Here is an 18320-nt window from a genome sequence, read left to right as displayed (position 1 = left end):
CAAATCGGTCAGGGGTTCAGTTTTCGAGTTGAATGGTCTGACCTTTTGAATTGAATGGGCAGTTCATTTTGATAAAAAAATTAAAAAAAATAAAAAATAATTAAACTATTGGACGGTTTGAATGCCCATGTCAATAATTTGCTGACCAAATCAATGGTTTTTTGGAAAAATGGCGGTTTTGAGTTAAAACAGAATCAGTCACCTGACAGGTTCTCGGTTTTTCCAATCCGATCTTCCAGTCCAGTCCGATTATGAAAACCATGCATTATAGTTTGGTTATTTTTCTCTTACATGTGTAAGGGATTTATTCACCTCGGAAAAGGGTAAAAGTTACTCAAAAAATTGGCTCAAAAGTCAGTTGGAGAAAAAAAATTTACTGGACCCTGGGAGTTGATTAACTTTCACATTTACCAACTCCCCGCCCCCAACTTATTGGCCTACAAATGGACCCCAAAGGTGCAAGCCTTGGGCTCGGACCTGGCCCAAACTGAGGTCAAGCTCAAGCTTAATCAGGCTAGGCTCGGGCATGGATTAGGTTAGGTTGTGCCTAATTGGGTTTAGACGGGTTGGTCAGGTTTGGAATTTTTTTTAATATACTTTTAGATATTTATTTTTATTGGGATTTATGGTCCATTTTAGGAGCAAAATTGATTGAAAATACATCCAAATTTCATTTATAAATGTACATATACATATTCATGCAAATTTCATTTATAAATGTACTCATCACTATTTTTTTAACAAGGATTCATTCAAAAACTATTTAAGAATATACATGAGTTCGCTGTCCCCTCTATCTATAGGTGCAAAATGTTTTGATAGCCACGTGGGAGGAATGTCAAAAAATGCAAAATGTACCTTGCTTTTACATGCTTCATAAGCCATTACATGGGCTAAGTTCAAAGTACGTGATATATACTAAAAATTACAATATTCAAACCGTTTAAGCAGCTGTTGAATTAAAACAAAATATCCATTGGCTTTCTAGTTGGCATTTGGGGCTTCCATGCGATCAAATTGGGAAAGAACTGCTGCTGCATCACAAAACTTGTTCACTTTCTGACTGTCTCTGTTACTTTTACCCCAAGGACAGGGATTCAGGCTGCTCATAAACTTGTCCACTTTTCTCTATTACCAACAACAACAATAACAATAACAGTTAGCATGTTTAGCCAAAATGGATACTGATAAAGGAAAATTTGGCCCGACCTCTTTATTATGAGACACGTGGCAGAAATGACAGCTCGGCAAAAGGGGTCAAGCCTAGGCGGCAACAAGGGCACACTCCACCGAACTAACCCACCTTGTAACAGCTTGGGGTAGACTTCGCCCAACTGCGCCTTGTAACAGCTCGGGATAGACTTCGCCGAACTACCATCTTGTAACAGCTCGGGCTAGACTTCGCCGAACTGCCACCTTGTAACAGCTCGGGGTAGACTTCGCCGAACTGACCGTCTTGTAACAGCTCGGGGTAGACTTCGCCGAACTGCCACCTTGTAACAGCTCGGGGTAGACTTCGCCGAACTGACCGCCTTGTAACAGCTCGGGGTAGACTTCGCCGAACTGCCACCTTGTAACAGCTCGGGACACACTTCGCCGAATTGACCCACCTTGTCACAGTTCAGGATACCTCCGAGCTCAAGACCACCTCGCTCAACACTTCGCATCATCTTCTAGGCACCAAAGCCAAACAAGTCGTACCATGCCTGGCACCAGGGAATTCCGTGCCCGAGGGCGCCACGCCTGACTGACTTGGGATCTGACGTTTTGGCAGCAGCACTCTAAACGACCACCTGCCACCGCCACTGACGCCGCCATCTCCAGTTAGACGGTTAGGCAGTGACGGTTCTGTCTCAGCAGAAGGGACGACAGCCGAGTTGACAAGCGCCAGAGTAATCATACCCGATCTGACAAGGGCCTCGGGACGAGTACGCGAAGCGACTATAAGAGCCCCCTGCCCCCTGATAAGAGAGGTATGCAAAAACTTTGCGCTATCTGGTATTACCTTGCTTTTGAAAGATTCTAACTTGAGCTTCGGAGCCTCTACACCGGGTTCCCCCCGGAGCTTTCCCATCTCTCCCGTTTTAGGATCCCCACTACCTCATTCGAAAGCAAGGCAGCGGACAACTAAGACCAGCCGGATCGCGCTCCATCAGATACTAATAAGAGTGTATAACTATCCCCATTAAAAATCCAGTGAAACTCCTAAACTTTCAAGTTAGATCCAATTTTAACTTACAAACCCAATTTATGTCTAAACTTGTCTATACAATTAGTTAATAATTTTCATATATTCTACAAATGCAAATATTAGAATGCAAAATCTTATATTTTGTATTATTTTATATGTATTTGTACAATACATATTTGCATTTGTGCTCTTTCAAATTGAGCCTTGGGATAAGCAAGTATGGTTGGAAGAGCTTTATTTGTGTCGTAAGACGTAAGTTTTTCTAAAACCAATGCCCCTAACCATTTTGGAAGAGACAACAAAATAGGGATGTAAACGGATCGGATCGGATCTGAATCAGGGTATATTCGAATTCAATTTGATTTGTTTATGTCGGATACGATCTGACCAGATCAGATAGGACTTGATTTGAATTTGAATCCTATCGGTAACTCGGATCTTCGGATCTGATCTGATCTGATTTATTTTCTTTAAAAAATAATAAATTATTAAAAAAATACTAATTTAAATAAATTAAAAACAAAAAATACATGTATTTTTTAATTATTTTCATCATATATATACATATTTTTTTATAAACAATAAATAATGTAACAAATTTATAAAAATTATATTTATAAATAAATAATTAACATATATATATATATATATATATATATATATATATATATATATATATATATATATATATATATATAATATCGGATCATATCTTCTTGGATCGGATATGGGGGTTGATTTGAATATGGTTAACCGATCTGACAACCCGAATAAGGCTGATCCAAATTCGACCAAATAGGATCGGATATCGGATCAGATTGAAACATGATCCGATCCATTTACACCCCTACAACTGAAGTTTTTCTTTTGATCCAAAAAATAAAAATTCCTAAATATTTGGATTCCAAATTTATTATGCTCATTCTCAGAATTGAAGAGAACCCCGGTTTCTAAAAATTGATTATTTGGCATGACATGCTTTGGAATAGAAGTCTAAAATATTTATAGTTTGAGCTTTGAAAGCTCTAGCCAAAAGAAGAATATCATCAATAAGAATAAGAAAGCAAATGGGAAATACTAGGGTTACCTCTAGTAATCCTAACATATGAAGTTTTTCTTCTTCTTCTTTCAATTTAACTAACATATTTTTTTGATAATTGACTTAAATAACAACTTAATTCGACTTTTCTTAACCAAAAATGAACAATTAAGGAGATATGGGATCTTATGGTTTAGTAAAATATTTATAAAATAGTCACATTCAAGTCTAAAACTCCTGCTCTTTTCATTCTTTTCTTATTAGTTATGATAACATTATTTATATTCAAACATTAGCCTTGAAAGCATATTGATGAGGGACTTTACACATGTCCATTAGAGGCCTCAATATATTCATCAAAATCTTTACAATAATTTTATATAAAACATGGCAAAGACTAATAGACTTATATATAGTAATCATCTATTTAGAGGACAAGTCATATCTAATAGATGATACTTTCATTGTCGTCCTCACCATCATGATCATTATCCATGACTTTGAACTTATCATCTAATATATTGAAAGAAGAAATAGTTGTAAATATATACTAATTGATTTCATGTCAGGTTAATCGTCATTGTGAATTTAATTGAATGATGGGTTTCTGGATTAGGCCTACTATTATTTGGGTTTCAGCCAATTGAGGGGTGGTTCAGTTGTTATGTTAGCTGGTTTGTTCTAATAGAGATGTGATTTGAATTTACAACCACCAACTTTGAGGGGATTGGAGATCTGCGTCCCACAATGTCCCAAAGCACATTTCCGCCGTGTATTAGGAACATCTTCTGATGATAACATTATTGTTTCTGGTATTATTACTGGGAGATGTTCCTAATAAAGCATATGTCTTTATTTATCAAAAGCTCACTTGAATGCATGTTTATTTATTTTTCATTGATGTACTTTTACATCTTATTATCAATGTAAATATGCATTGACTTGTCATTTATCAATGCAAAAATGTAATATTGCTAAAAACGGGCAAAAATGAACTAGAGTGTAAATTTACCCTGATCTGGGATTTACACTCTATTTGCATCGTTTCCAAATGCAGCCTAAACAACCCATCAATGTCTATGTGGTATGATAATATGCTCAATCCGAATTGCTAAGCTCTATGGCTTTGGACCGGTTATATTAAATCTCCAATCCACATCATCACTATATTCTACTTTATAATATTTCCCCAATTGATATCAACCATTTCAAGTGGGATTTTGCTAAATAAAGACATATGCTTTATAGGTAAAGAGGTAAATTTATCAGTGCAAAACTAACCCAACTTTATAATTTGTATAGACCATTTTACACTTTACATATTTGCATTCACACTTATTTGCATTGTTTCCAAACGCGGCCTTAGGTAAGCTCCTTACTTGACTCAATTAGTAGGAGTGCACCTCGGTCGACCCAAGTTAACAAACATTTTATATTGCTTTGGGCTTGTTCCTCAATTCAGGTGAGGTTCATTTAAACCTTGACAAAAGCCCAACCCCATTCAAGTTGTACCTTTACCAATTAGGACACATTTGTCAATACCATTTAGCTCCTCTGTTGCTCTACATATATCTTGGGCCAGAGTGAATAGGTTATCATTCAGTTTATTTAGTTAAAAATCAAAATCGAATTAAGTTAAGGATTCAACTATGATATGGAAAAGATATGATATCTGAAAAATTTTTAATCAATCAATTGAAATCATAAACGTAGTAGCCAATTATGTATTATTTATTAAAACTCATGGGTAGATTTTGATTGGTCAAAACTCTTTCCAAACCATATGTTATTACAGTAATTTCAGTTGAAATTGAAATTCATTAGCAAATGGTTATTTAAACATATAAAAACATTTCGATTACATCTCTATTACATTTTAATTTGTTTTTTTGATTAATTATTTTTTTAAAATCTGACAATCAAAGCCGATGACAAATAAACCCTACCAACACAGTAACCAATGTTTCAAAAAGATCGGCTTGCATTAAAAATATCTCGGCACTGCTGCGCGAGAGATATTCCTAATGCAAGGCTATAATGGGTGTTTGAACAGGCTTTGCATCCACTGAATCCGATTTCTGTTTCAAATTGGTTTTTCTGTTTGAACCAAAATACGCTTGACCCTAGGATAGGGGTGAGGGCCGGACTGGGCTCATGTTATTCTCAAAGTAAGCCACTTATTAGGGGCTAAGCCCAGCTGGCCCAACCCAGCCCAGCCTGGCGATGATGACTCCTATTTGGAGCCTTTCATCCATGATCCACCACCACAAGACGTATCGTCTACATATTCCCAAGGAGAACACGCCATCGCCACTTCAGCCTTTTTATATGATTGAGTTTTTCCAGAGAAGAGAGAGATGATGGGATTTGGGGATTGGAGAGAGAAACGATAAGCACTTATTATACCGGAGTCTGGAGGACTAGATTCTAGAACTGATCAAATGTTTCCACAATACTCAGAAACCCCATGCATCATTGGTTCATGACCCACGATGGACGGCTTTGATTTGAGGTATTCCTGGGAGGAATCAAGAATGCGACAAAAGGATTTTTAGATTGATTTCATATTTCTTCATTCGATAAAATCATATTTAATTTAATCCATTAATTAAATTAATCTACGAAGAGAGAGAGGGAGAGAGGGGTTAGACGCAGCTGCATGCGAGTGAGTTCGAACCAGTAGTCATCATCAGCTCCGTCTGCACTCCTTCTCGACACCCATTTATATGCACATCCGCTTTGAACTCTTTCTCTCTCTGTCGCCCTCTATGTAGTTCTTTCTCTCTCTTTATAGCCAGGGGTAGAGCAGTCGTTTTCTTTCTCTTCTGTTTCTTCCATTTCCCGGCAAGACAAACTGCGAGAATAAAGAGGGGATCTTTTTCAGTTCGTTTCTTTTTTCTTTCACCTGCAAAACCCTAATTTTATTCTTTACTCAGAACCCTCCCAGTCTGGGCAAGTTTCTTTTCGTATTGAATCGAGCAGAAGAATTCATTATTCGAGGCGGTTGATTGGGCTGCTTTCGCTTCCTATAAAAAGAAATATTTTTTTCGACCCTTTTTTTATCTTGGTTTTCAATGGGAGACCCCCAAAAGGAAGATCGAAGCGAGAGCAGCGATTACACATCAGAAGACGAAGGAACCGAGGACTATAGGCGTGGAGGTTACCACGCTGTTCGGATCGGTGATACATTTAAAAACGGCTGCTACGTCGTGCAGAGCAAGCTCGGATGGGGCCATTTCTCCACCGTCTGGCTCGCTTGGGACACTCAACATTCTGTATGCCTCCAAAACTCGATACCTCTTCTTTTCTTCTTGTTGGTACTTAGTTAGCATCGTAGTTCTGTGTTGTCGACTGGTTTCTATAAAAAGAATCCCCCCTTTCTTTAATTTCTACCATATTCGAGAACTATGAATTGAGGTTTTCTTTTCTTTTTCTTTTTCTCCTATCATTTCTGCATATTCTTTAGCGATTTGTAGCTCTGAAAGTTCAGAAGAGCGCTCAGCACTACACCGAGGCAGCAATGGATGAGATAACCATACTCAAGCAGATTGCAGAAGGGGACCCAGATGACAAGAAGTGCGTCGTGAAGCTTTTGGATCACTTCAAGCATTCAGGTCCCAATGGGCAGCATGTCTGTATGGTTTTTGAGTATCTGGGTGATAATCTTCTGACGCTTATCAAGTACACTGACTATCGTGGAATGCCTCTTCATATGGTTAAGGAAATTTGCTTCCATATTTTAGTGGGTTTGGATTACTTACATCGGCAGCTTTCTATTATACACACTGATTTAAAGCCGGAGAATATCTTACTATTGTCCATGATAGACCCAGTTAAAGATCCCAGGAAATCGGGGGCTCCTCTCATTCTCCCCACTAGTAAGAATAAGACTGTTTTCGAGTCTGGGGCTGCAAAAGATGTTAAGAGTTTAAATGGGGATTTGACGAAGAACCAGAAGAAGAAGATCCGAAGAAAGGCTAAACGGGCAGCTCAAGGTTGTGTAGGGAAGGAAGTTTCTGAGGAAACTGACGCAGATCCCAAAACATCTTGTGCAGCTGACTCTTCTGATGATGTAAAAGCAAAAGCTGAAGCTATAGAAGACCAGCCTAGCAGTTCTGTCAGCAAGAATAACTCATCAAACGCTGATGGGGGTAAGGAAGTTCATCAAGGAAATCAGGGTCACAGGAGAGGGAGCCGCTCCACTAGGCAGAAGCTTTTGGCTTCAGTGAACCTCAAATGCAAGTTGGTTGACTTTGGGAATGCCTGTTGGACATATAAACAGTTTACAAGTGATATTCAGACAAGGCAGTATAGATGTCCTGAGGTTCTCCTTGGATCTAAGTACTCTACTTCAGCTGACCTTTGGTCCTTTGCCTGCATATGTTTTGAGCTGGCGACTGGTGATGTTCTTTTCGATCCCCACAGTGGTGACAATTTTGATAGGGATGAGGTATGGCTTTGTTGATATTTTCAAATCTCATCTTTTTTGTTTTAGTTGTACCCTATATAGTTGGGATAAGGCTTGGATGGTGATGATGATCGTTTTTAAGCATGTTTATTTTCTATCATTATCTGCCTGGCCTGTTCCTTCTAGAGTTTCTTGCAAGCACATCTTATATCAGAGGCCTTTTCTTTCTGTGTTAAAGATTGTTGTTATCATTAATTTACTATGTACTTATTGCACTTTCTTATGCAGTAATGCCACACTTGAGGGCTTTGATTTAGCAATTTTCAGGGATAATTGTTTGCTGTGCTGCATATCCTAGATCTCTAGTTAACCCAACAATTTGCTGGCTCATGACAGTGAAAAAGGAAAAGAAAAGAAAAATGATGTTTTTTTTTTTGTTGTCATTTTTTTTCCTGGATCCCAAGACTCATTTTTAAACTTAATACTTTCAATCGAAGGAGAATAATGGTTATGACACTTGTCGATGTGTATTTGGTCATATTATTATTTTTTTGATGAATGTATTTCGGCATATCATGTATCATTGGTTTTATCTTTTATTCTTCATTTTGTTCATATCCTTGATTTCTGACTTTACTACCCTATTACTTGTTAGTTGTCGCTACAAGAATCTGCATGTGAATTGTTAGAGGGCACATTAACATAAAATGGTGAAGTGGTATGTTGCAGTAAATAACTTGCTATTGGCTCATTGTGAGATTGTTGATGGTGCTTGTTGATGGTTTGTAAGGAACTATTTGACCAATCATTTATAGCAACTGTGCATGTGTTGTGTCTTTCTCTGCAAATTTTTGTTTGTACTGGCAAAAGTCGAAGGTGGCTAGGCAAAAGTAAAAGAAAATTAATTTCTTTTAGAGTCCTTCTAAAAGTTCTATTCATTAGTATGTATGTAACTGCTTAATGCAGTTTTTCTTCTTAATGGAGTTCATTGCAATATGGGTGTATATAAAGCCTTGATTGTTAGCATTGTTCATTGCTTACCTTTCCAGAAAGAATTTCTTGTCAATGGAAACCTTTTGGTTCAGGATAACTTGACTATTTGGGTTTCATAGTATTGATTCTTGAATTAATGAATCATGAATGTAATAATAAACCACAAAGAGTTGAAATACAAAAGAGAAAAGCATGATTGTAATAAGTAAATGTATGAAATAATTGGTGCTTTTGGGGGGTAATGAAAATGGATACATTTTGTACATAGAATGAGATTTATGTCTTTAATTTAATGGACCTCTTGAGATTGTGGATGAAGAAAAGCATGCCACTCAGTCCATATTTATGGTTGATGTGGTTGTTAATTGGAAACTGTACATTGTGTTCTTTTTTTTTTCAAATGATGTCAGACTTCAGGCTTTTTAATTGTGTAGGGAGGAACCTGGACTCTTTGAGGTCCCAGGTGGTTGGTATTTAGTTATGGTAGAAGTTAGTTGTTTAGCTGCCATAGTTGTCAAGGAATTGCCTAGGTGACAAGGTGCCCTTTTTTGGGCACCTTGCCTGAATCCCATGGCTTATATATAAAAAAGCACCTGTTTAGGTGACTAGGTGCCTGGCTAGGTAATAAGGTGTCTACCTAGGTGACAAAAATCACAAGGCAGGTGCTATATTGTAGTATTACTACTGGGACTGCATGTTATTGCTATTTGTGTTTATATTTCTTATTTAATATTATGCATATTATTTATAGTTTGTTTAAGGATTTTACGATTAAAATATAAAAATCCAAGTGTTTTAAGCAGAGAAAAAGAAGAAGTGATGGATAAAGAGTTTTCTTCTTTTTTACATTTCTCTCTCTCTCTCTCTCTCATATTAAACAGAAAAAGGGCTGTGCCCCATGTTCTTTTCCCTTTGTTACTCTCTCTTAAGATTTTTACATGCTACTGCTCTACTAAAATAGTATTATGTTATAATTTTGTGTTTGAAATATCTTAGTACCCATAAAAATATTGTGTTTGAAATATTAAATTAATTAATTTAAAATTTATTGTCTTTTAGATAATATGATTTACTGTTTTAAGAGTTGGGAGGGAAATCAATGTTAGTAGCAAAGATTGTTTCTATTTTTTTTTGGTTTACATATGTTCTGTTAAGGTATTAACCTTAATCATGCTTTTTTATTTATAAAATTCCAAGTCCTAGGTGACTATGGGACTAGACACTCCACTGCTGCCTAGAATGGCTTAGACACCTTAATGACTATGGCAGTCACTAGGATTGCCTAACAAGATGGGATTTTTTTTTCTCCCAAGAATTCACTAATTTGGGCTTCTCTATTTGTAAATGAGATGAAGCAATAGAGATGGTGGGAAGTGAAGATCTTGCTGTTTGGGGTGCTTTGGATCTTTAGGCCAAACTTTGCAAATAGACTAGAGTGTGAGAAGGAGATATTCATGGTTTCAGATGAGGAGAGGTGATACTAACCCGTGCCACTAGAGCTGGTGGATGATTTGCAAGTGGATTTAGCACAAGGGGCTATTCTTTGAGGACCACCGTTTAGATCTTAAAGTGCTACTTGATGGTTCACTTGGGAAAGAGGCCAGGCCAAAGAATAGGAGTTCAATTTGGCTCCTTTTAGAAGGGATCTGAGAGACTCTGAACTAAACCAAGCCACTCTGCTTCTTAAAACCCTTGACCCAGTTTGTTTTGACCATTTTCCAAACCTGATGCTAGAATTTGTACTTCCAACACCTTGGGTATCTTTTCTTGTGATTCCTTCTTCCCCCAAGGTGGGAGATCTTTGCTGGGAAGTTTCTCTTGGAAAAATAAACACCTTGGACATTCTGCAAAAGAAAAGGCCCAACATTAGTATTTCCCCAAATTGGTGTGTCCTTAGTAGAGCTAATGGAGAAATCTGACACCACTTGCTAATCTCTTGCCCTTTGTTGTGAAACTTTGGGAGAAGATTTTTGGTCTTTTTGGTTGCAGGTAGACGATGCCCTTGCAAAATTGGGGACTCTTTGAATCTACAAACTTTCGGTGGGATTAGAGAAGAGGGAGAGCTTTATGGAGATGTGTTAGGGCTGCTTTGGTATGGACAGTTTGGGAAGATAGAAATAACAGAACTTTCAATGATAAAGAGAGAGATGAGGGTTCTGTTTGGGATTTCTTGCTAAACAGGGCTATTAATTGGGCTAAAGCATTGGAGCTTTTTTCACAATTCTCTTTAGCTGACTTGTGGAGAAATTGGGAAGTGATTGCAAATTCATCTTCTGTTTAGAACAAACCAGTTGTTGCTTGGAAGGCCCCTGAATAAGGCTTTATCAAGCTAAATTTTGATGGTAGCAGCCTTGGCAATCTTGGGCCTTTCGGTATTGGAGGTGTGTTTAGGAATGCAGAGGGTCAGGTTATCACCTTGTTTTCTGGCCCAATCGGAGTGGGAGATGCAGTTAGTACAGAGGTTCAAGCAGTTTTATAAGGAGCACAGCTGGCAAAAGATTTGAACTTCACGAGATTGGTCATTGAAGGACACTCTAAACTGGTAATTGGGTGGCTGAAAGAGCCAGAGACTGTAGCATGGTCATATAGGGGGTGATCAGAAGATTTAAGTGGCTAACCTCCAATTTAAAAGTTAGAGTTCAGTGGGAGAGGAGATTGGCTAATGGTATGGCAGATCTTTTAGCCAAGCAAGGGGTGCATAGGGATCAATTATTCTGGGCTCAGTTGTAATTTCACTTTGTTTCTAAGGCAGCATCTCGTGCCTCTCTGTGGGAACTCTATCATGTACCTTTTGTTGGCTCATATTAATTATTCTTAATAAATCGCTTTGTTACTTATAAAAAAATGACTCCTTTTAAGGAGGAGGAAATTCTCTTTTTCACGGTGGATCTTAAAGCCACATCATTGGTATTATCAAGAGAATTCTAAAATTTTTCTAAAACATGGGAGATGTGGCTTTGTTGTTCACTGTGAAAAGAGAGGATTTCCTCCTTTTCAAGAGGAGCAGAATTTTTTCCAAAGAACAGACAGGGCATGCATACTTTGATGTGGCAATTTTTTTTTTTTTTTGGGGGGGAGTTATGTATTGGGATGTTGTGATTATTTGGTATTTCTCTTGTACTAAATGTTTTTTCTTTTTTTTTTTTTTTTGAAAGGAATGATATATTACATTATTTCTCTTGGGTTCCTATATCTAAGTGTGCTGTAGATGGGCTTTTATCCTTAATTGGTGGGAGTTGTTTACATAGACAATATGATGTGCTGGATGTAGACATTTTACTGCACTTGCGTGTAGTTTCTTGCTGGACATGAATTATATGTGTAAATCAGTATGCATTATTCTGGAGAATCAATAAGATACCTTAGCCTTTCTTTTTTTTATTAAAAAAAAGGGGAAAAATAAAGTGCAAAGAACTGGTAAGGTACTCCTCTGGCCCTTTTCTTGCTTTTTGTGTCCAGTTCTGGATATGGTGTTGAATTTCTGAGGTACACATTTAGATAATTGTACTCGTCCACATAGATATAATCACCCCACTTTCCTTTGGCTTCATGATTGGTGTCCATGTTTTCAGCTAAGGACAGCCTGTATGTGCTCCGTTCTGAAGCAGTTTGATTATGCCCATGGCTAGTATTTGACATTGGAGTTTGTGGTAATATGGATGCTGCGTATATCATGTATTTGATTCATTAATCTCTTCCTTTGCAAGGAAGGGAAGAACCCAAAGAAAATGAGAAAGAAGTTTACAATTGAAACAACTATATTATGGTTCACTGGTTAAAAAAGAATAAAAAAGGAATGAAGGTGTTGATTCCAAGTAGGGTTATCTTTTTCATCCTCCACCCCCTTGCAGTCTATCCTGCTTTAGTTTGGCATTAGAGTGATTGATCTTGCATTAGAACTTGGCTTGGGAGTGGCTGCAACTTCTTATAAGAAGACAAGGATCCAAAGCAGTTTGACATATATCATGTATTTGACATTGGAGTTAGTTGGACACCACCTCGGGATGGATTTATCAAGTTGAACCTTGATGGCAGCACCTATGGTAACCTGGGTCCATAAGGAGTGGGAGGACCATTTAGGGATTAGGATGGTCGTATGGTAGCTATTATTCTTGGGTCCAAACCTCCAATTGGAGTTGGGGACTCCACAAGGGTTGAGTTTTATGCTGTTGTCCAAGGAGTGCAATAGGCAAGAGACATGAATTTGAACAACTTTATCATCGAAGGAGATTCAAAGGACTATTGGATAGTTGAGTAGTAGTGAGAAGGCATGGTGGCTTTACAAAAATGAGTTCTTAAGAAACCTAAATCACCTGATGGGATTCTTAGAAATTGTTTATACACTCAGTTTCTTAATAAAACTCATTATTATTTATCAAAAGAAAAAAAAAACTAAATTACCTGATCCTGTGCAAGAATTTGGCTCCAGATGTTGAATTGCATTTCAGGGTGACTAAAATCAATCGAATCACCTGGTTCTAAGTTCTTGAGATAGGTTTATTTACCCCCTTATAGCAAAGAGAATGTATTTAAAATCAAAAGAACCTCACCCCCATGTTAAACATGGTCTACTCTAGAATAATAGAGGGATGGTGGGTCAGGACTTTGGAAATTGGAATGTTGGCTTTTAAAAGTACAGCTCTGCATACTGAAAAATGTCAGCTTTGCTTGGTAATTGGTTTTAGTGGTTCCTCTTAGACTCTGATTATCTGTGGCGTAATCTAATAGTGCAGCTTATACCTCTCCTGTGAAAGCTATCTCTATTCTTCCTAGTTTTGTTCAATTCATTTGTTATGATGCTTCCATATGTAGGAAGGTGAGGTTTTGGAACGACCTCAGGTGTGAAAACGACCCTTTGAAGGATCTCTTCCCATCCATCTACTCAATTTTTTTTTTGGTAAGACTATGCCCATCTTCATGCCGGTAAGGCTATGCCATTGCGGATGGATTAGCAAAACTAGGTGCTATTTTAGAGACCTTGTATTGTGACAAAGTTCCACCTGTGTAATCTTTAGGGGTCTGACCCCTGTTTTGTACTTGTACACCTTGTGTACCCTCTTTCTTTCAACGAAATCAATTAACTTTTCTAAAAAAGGGATTTGGAGTGCAACCTAGTGCTTAGCTTGTTATCTTCTTTGGAAGGGGTATTCTTTGATACTTTGATTCCTGATTCTTGTATTTGGACTATTTCTCTGTTTGGGCATTTTTTTTGTGCCTTCTTTCACAAGCGTTGGTTGGTAGTTGTCCTCCTCCCCAGATGTTCCATGCTAACTCTATTTTATTGGGGTCTACTCGCAAAGATGAATTCTTGTGAAACATTGCAAAAGAGACCTAGTACTTGCTTGCCACTAGACTCACCACATAAGTTCTTTTTTTGTGTGATGCAAGTGGGGAATCTACTTTTCATCTACTAATCTCCTGAGGTTATGTATCCTGTGTTTGAGAAATGGTTATTTGCCCTTTTTGGTTGCAGGTGGGCCCAACCCAATGACATGGTAAGTTTCTTTATGACCTTATTTTTCAATCCTAAAAAGAAGGGATAAAATTTATGTGGAGATGCACAAGAGCTATCACCATCTTGTGGGTGCTTTGGGAGGAGAGAAATGCAAGAATATTCAATGAGTCAAGAAGACCCTAGGAGACTATCATTGAGATTTTGTTAGTAAGAAACTAAGAGTGGTGAGCAGATCCTATATATTTTTTGATTATTTGTGTAATGATGATATATTAAGAGGATGGCGGTATATAGAGAACTCTTCAACTTCAAGAATTAGTATCTCAAGGGAGTGGTATCCTCCTGCATTGAATTGGATAATGCTTAACTCTAATGGGGTATACCCTTGGAAATACAGTCTCATCGAGAATAGGAGCAAGTTTTGGAGATGGTTCAGGCTTCATTATTGCTATTTACTTAGGCCTTATGTGGGGGACTACAAGGGTAGAATTACATGCTGTCCTGTAAGGATTGGAGATTGGAAAGAGGTTGAAAATGCAAAACGTAATGGTTGAAAGGAATTCAAAAACAGTAGTGAGGTGGCAATGTATGACAGTAGCGGAACATGGCAATAGTGGAACACTATGAGGGAAACCAAGCAACTTGCTAGGGACCTTGTAGTTGCTTGGAATTGGACTCAAAGATCATCCAACAGATAACTAACTCACTCATAAGAGAAGGGGTAATCAGGGATCAGTTGTACTGGAGGGTAACAAACTACTATGGCATATAATTATTATGTGGGGTAAGGTAGCTAGATTAACCTAAGACATGTATATGCCCTGTACTATATGTAGCATACTAGCATTCATTAATCAATAAATTTCATTTTACATATAAAAAAAAAAAAGCTTAAGCCATCCCCTTTTCAACCTTTCACCAGCTCCTCTCGGTTTTTATTTTATATTTTCCTTTACATTTTCCTCTGTTCTTTTTTTTTTCTTTATTGGTATAAAGAAAATTAAGCAGAAACAGAGGGGAGGGAAATCCTTTTGGGCTAGCTCCAGAAACAGAGGAAGGGACATTTTCCTCTGTTCTTGGTGCTTATAACATTAGATCTTTCTTCAGTCCATGTCACTTGTAAGCCATAGTTTCTTAAGTTCTCATTCAAGAAGATTGTAGACCTCGTGGATCTCCTGCTTGTGTCAGAGGCTGCCTTGGTTCTACTACCTTCCCTGTTTTCCAACCTTGTGTCCCCATGCAAGTGATACTCTTGCATGTTCTATCCATTAGCATTTCCATAATCAGCCTTTTCCTTTATTCCTTGTTAGCATAATATCGCCTTTATGGAGTTCTGGAAGGGGACTTCAAACTGGTGGTTGAATGGATGTAAAAAAGCAATTTGGTGATTTGGACCCATATACAAGCCATGAAGGAGGTGAGATGTTTATCATGGGGTTGGCTTTAGACATGTTAGAAGATGAGGACATGGTTTGGCCGATACTTCAGCCAAACCAGAAGATGAGCAAGGGATCGTTATATTACAAAAGGGGTAGGGTAAACAAGTAAGGACCTATCATGAAACCAAAGGTAAGGTATTTGGGTATCATAGTTGGTAGCATAATGCATGCAGGGATCATTCCCTTGTGAGGCACTAAATGATCAAAAGTCAAAACTAAATAGTTGGTTTTTGAACTATGACCACTTAAAATTTATCCCTTCCATAATGCATCATTGATCCACTTGTTCCTTCACATATATGGTGTTTGTTTATGGCTTTCTAACATGCATGCACTCCATCGTGAATCATGGCTTAATAAATCTTATTGGTAAAACTAGTGCTCAGTTAGCCACCTTCAAATTTATCACTTGCCATTTGGATGTTCTATGAAGAAATAATTAGAATTTTGTGATTGCATGTTCTTTATTTCTTCACTTTTTGCATGCTTTATTCACTTTCCATTTGATTTCTTTTATTAAAATATTGTAATCCTTACTTTTAATGAAATTTATGTTTATTGTAGTAAATGCTTTATCCATTTATTTTTTTATGCATTGAAGATCTGTGCTTTATTTAAAGATGAATATGGCATTTAACAGAATGTAATGGTGAAACAGGATTCATGTAACCGATCCCATATAGTTGGGACAAGGCTTAGATGTAGGGGTGCAACTTGGGTTGGCCTGAGTAAGCATTTTATACTGCTTTGGGCTTGGGCCTTAGGGCTGGGGCCTATTCAAATTCTGACAAAAGCTCAACCCGAGTGCACCCAAGTTGCACCCCTACTTAGATGATGATGATGGTGGTGACGATGATATGTGCTTTCTAATGCCTGGATTTAGATGTCATGAAAGTACTTGCTACATTTTAATTATATTTGTTGGTACTATAAGTATCAAAGTTGACTTGATGTAATACTAGGGTTAAATATTTTTGTAGTTTTTGGGATCTGACAATTTGCTTTGACTGGATGATACCTAATTCATGCATGTGTATCCCTATGTTCGTTTTAAGTTCAAATCCTTTCTGTTTAGGCAATGTTGACTGACAATTTGCTTTGACTGGATGATACCTAATTCATGCATGTATCCCTATGTTCATTTTAAGTCCAAATCCTTTCTGTTTGGGCAATGTTGAGCATTATAACCTCTCTTTTATAGGATCACTTGGCGCTAATGATGGAGCTTCTTGGAATGATGCCACGCAAGGTAAGCAGATTATGTGGTGCTGAGTGCTTTGATTTTGAATGCTTTTTGACTTCCAATTTGTCAACAAATTCTCTTTCAGATTGCATTAGGTGGTCGGTATTCCCGGGACTTCTTCAACAGGTATGGAGACTTGAGGCACATCAGGCGGTTGAGATTCTGGCCACTTAATAAGGTTCTCACGGAGAAATACGAGTTCAGCGAGCAAGATGCAAATGATATAGCTGATTTCCTGGTCCCCATACTGGATTTTGTCCCTGAGAAGCGACCCACAGCAGCACAATGCCTCCTTCATCATTGGATAACTGCAGGACCTCGGCTTCTTGAGCCAGCCTTGCCCTCTGTTCAAACCTCATCTGTAGAATGTGAGAAGAAAAAGAGGGAGAAGGATGAGAGAGAGGCAATGGAGGTGGGTGTAGGCAACATTGCAATTGATGTAACTGCAAAGCCTGTTAAAGATACTCAACCTAGTAATAAACCCACCAAGGCAGCTGTTAATCCATCCAGGTAGTTTTGCGGCATTGTGCATCTGTTATGCAACGTTTTTGGACATAGAGCTATTTCGGAAGCACTATTTGTGTTCTTGCGAGGAATAATCACTTAACCTAATGGTTCATCATTCGGGATCTGATATGGATATGGTACATTGCGGTTTTGGTGCAACTTTGAAAATCTCTGCCCAAGTGCAGGTGAATTGAAAGGAGGGTCTCAAACCAGGTGGATTTTTTTTTTTATTCTCTGAAGATTGTTTCCATTTTCTCACTTGTTGGGACGGTGTTGAGCTTCCCTTCATGTACAACTGGTCTGCTTGGCGTTTGTTGTACAACTTTATTGATATTATAGGAGGGATTCATGTATCACAAATCTTTCCTGGAAATATACATTCTATACATTTTGTTTTGCTTCTTTATAGAGTTAACTTGTTATTGTGCCTGTTTAGGTTGGGGCTGGTTTTATCCATTGTGATTCAAATATTTTCCATTTAACAATTTCTAAAACACTTGTCTGGTGAAGACGTATAATTTTCTATCAACCTTTAAGGCTGTGTTTGGTTTGAAGGAAAAAATGGGGAAAGGAAGGGAAAGGTAAGGAAACCTTTATAAAACTTGTATAGGTTTCGCTACCTTTCCCTTCAAACCAAACATAGCCTTAATGTGTTCAACACTTAAACTGCATTGGCTAACTGACAGCCAAGTTTCCCAAATGCCGTACTCCGTCCGCTCTGAATGTGGTGATGTCAGTGTCTACAGTTTTGGTTAATCTTTTATCTCGACTCTTTCTTTTAGTTTATTTATTTATTTATTTATTTTTATTTGTGTTTACTGTTCTAATTTGATTTTATGCATGGCCTTTTATCTTTTAGTAGAGAAGTTAAAAGTTTCTGTGAAGGCATTGTATCTGCAGGCTGTTGAAATTTGAAAATACATTGGAAGTTTGGAACCTTATTTTCAATCCATCTTGAAAACATTCGAGAGGAAAGCAGGCTGTCCTCATGAGGGGGTATTAAAGAGTAGAGAAGTTGTCCATTTAATACAAGGGCTATCTTAAC

General features: G+C 37.7%; 1 protein-coding gene across 1 annotated transcript; it reads left to right on the top strand.

Moving 5' to 3' along the window:
- Positions 1-5542: 5542 nt before the first annotated feature.
- Positions 5543-17681, top strand: LOC148847255 (uncharacterized). Its single transcript, XM_088949821.1, has 5 exons — positions 5543-5742; positions 6167-6505; positions 6697-7680; positions 16727-16774; positions 16854-17681. Exons 2-5 carry the CDS (start codon positions 6305-6307, stop codon positions 17280-17282), a joined length of 1662 nt encoding a protein of 553 aa, XP_088805947.1. The 5' UTR covers positions 5543-5742; positions 6167-6304; the 3' UTR covers positions 17283-17681.
- The last annotated feature ends 639 nt before the right edge of the window (positions 17682-18320 follow it).

Source organism: Nelumbo lutea, chromosome 6, assembly GCF_056320005.1.
Source record: "Nelumbo lutea isolate HS-2025 chromosome 6, American lotus-T2T, whole genome shotgun sequence".
Taxonomy (NCBI): Eukaryota; Viridiplantae; Streptophyta; class Magnoliopsida; order Proteales; family Nelumbonaceae; genus Nelumbo; species Nelumbo lutea.
The sequence above is the reverse complement of the archived record's forward strand: the minus strand, read 5'-3'. Positions and strand labels throughout refer to the sequence as shown.

Coding starts and splice junctions, on each gene's coding strand:
- LOC148847255 (XM_088949821.1), top strand. CDS start 6,305: ATGGGAGACCCCCAAAAGGAAGATCGAAGCGAGAGCAGCGATTACACA. Junction 7,681..16,726: donor ACAATTTTGATAGGGATGAG/GTATGGCTTTGT, acceptor TCTCTTTTATAG/GATCACTTGGCGCTAATGAT. Junction 16,775..16,853: donor TTGGAATGATGCCACGCAAG/GTAAGCAGATTA, acceptor ATTCTCTTTCAG/ATTGCATTAGGTGGTCGGTA.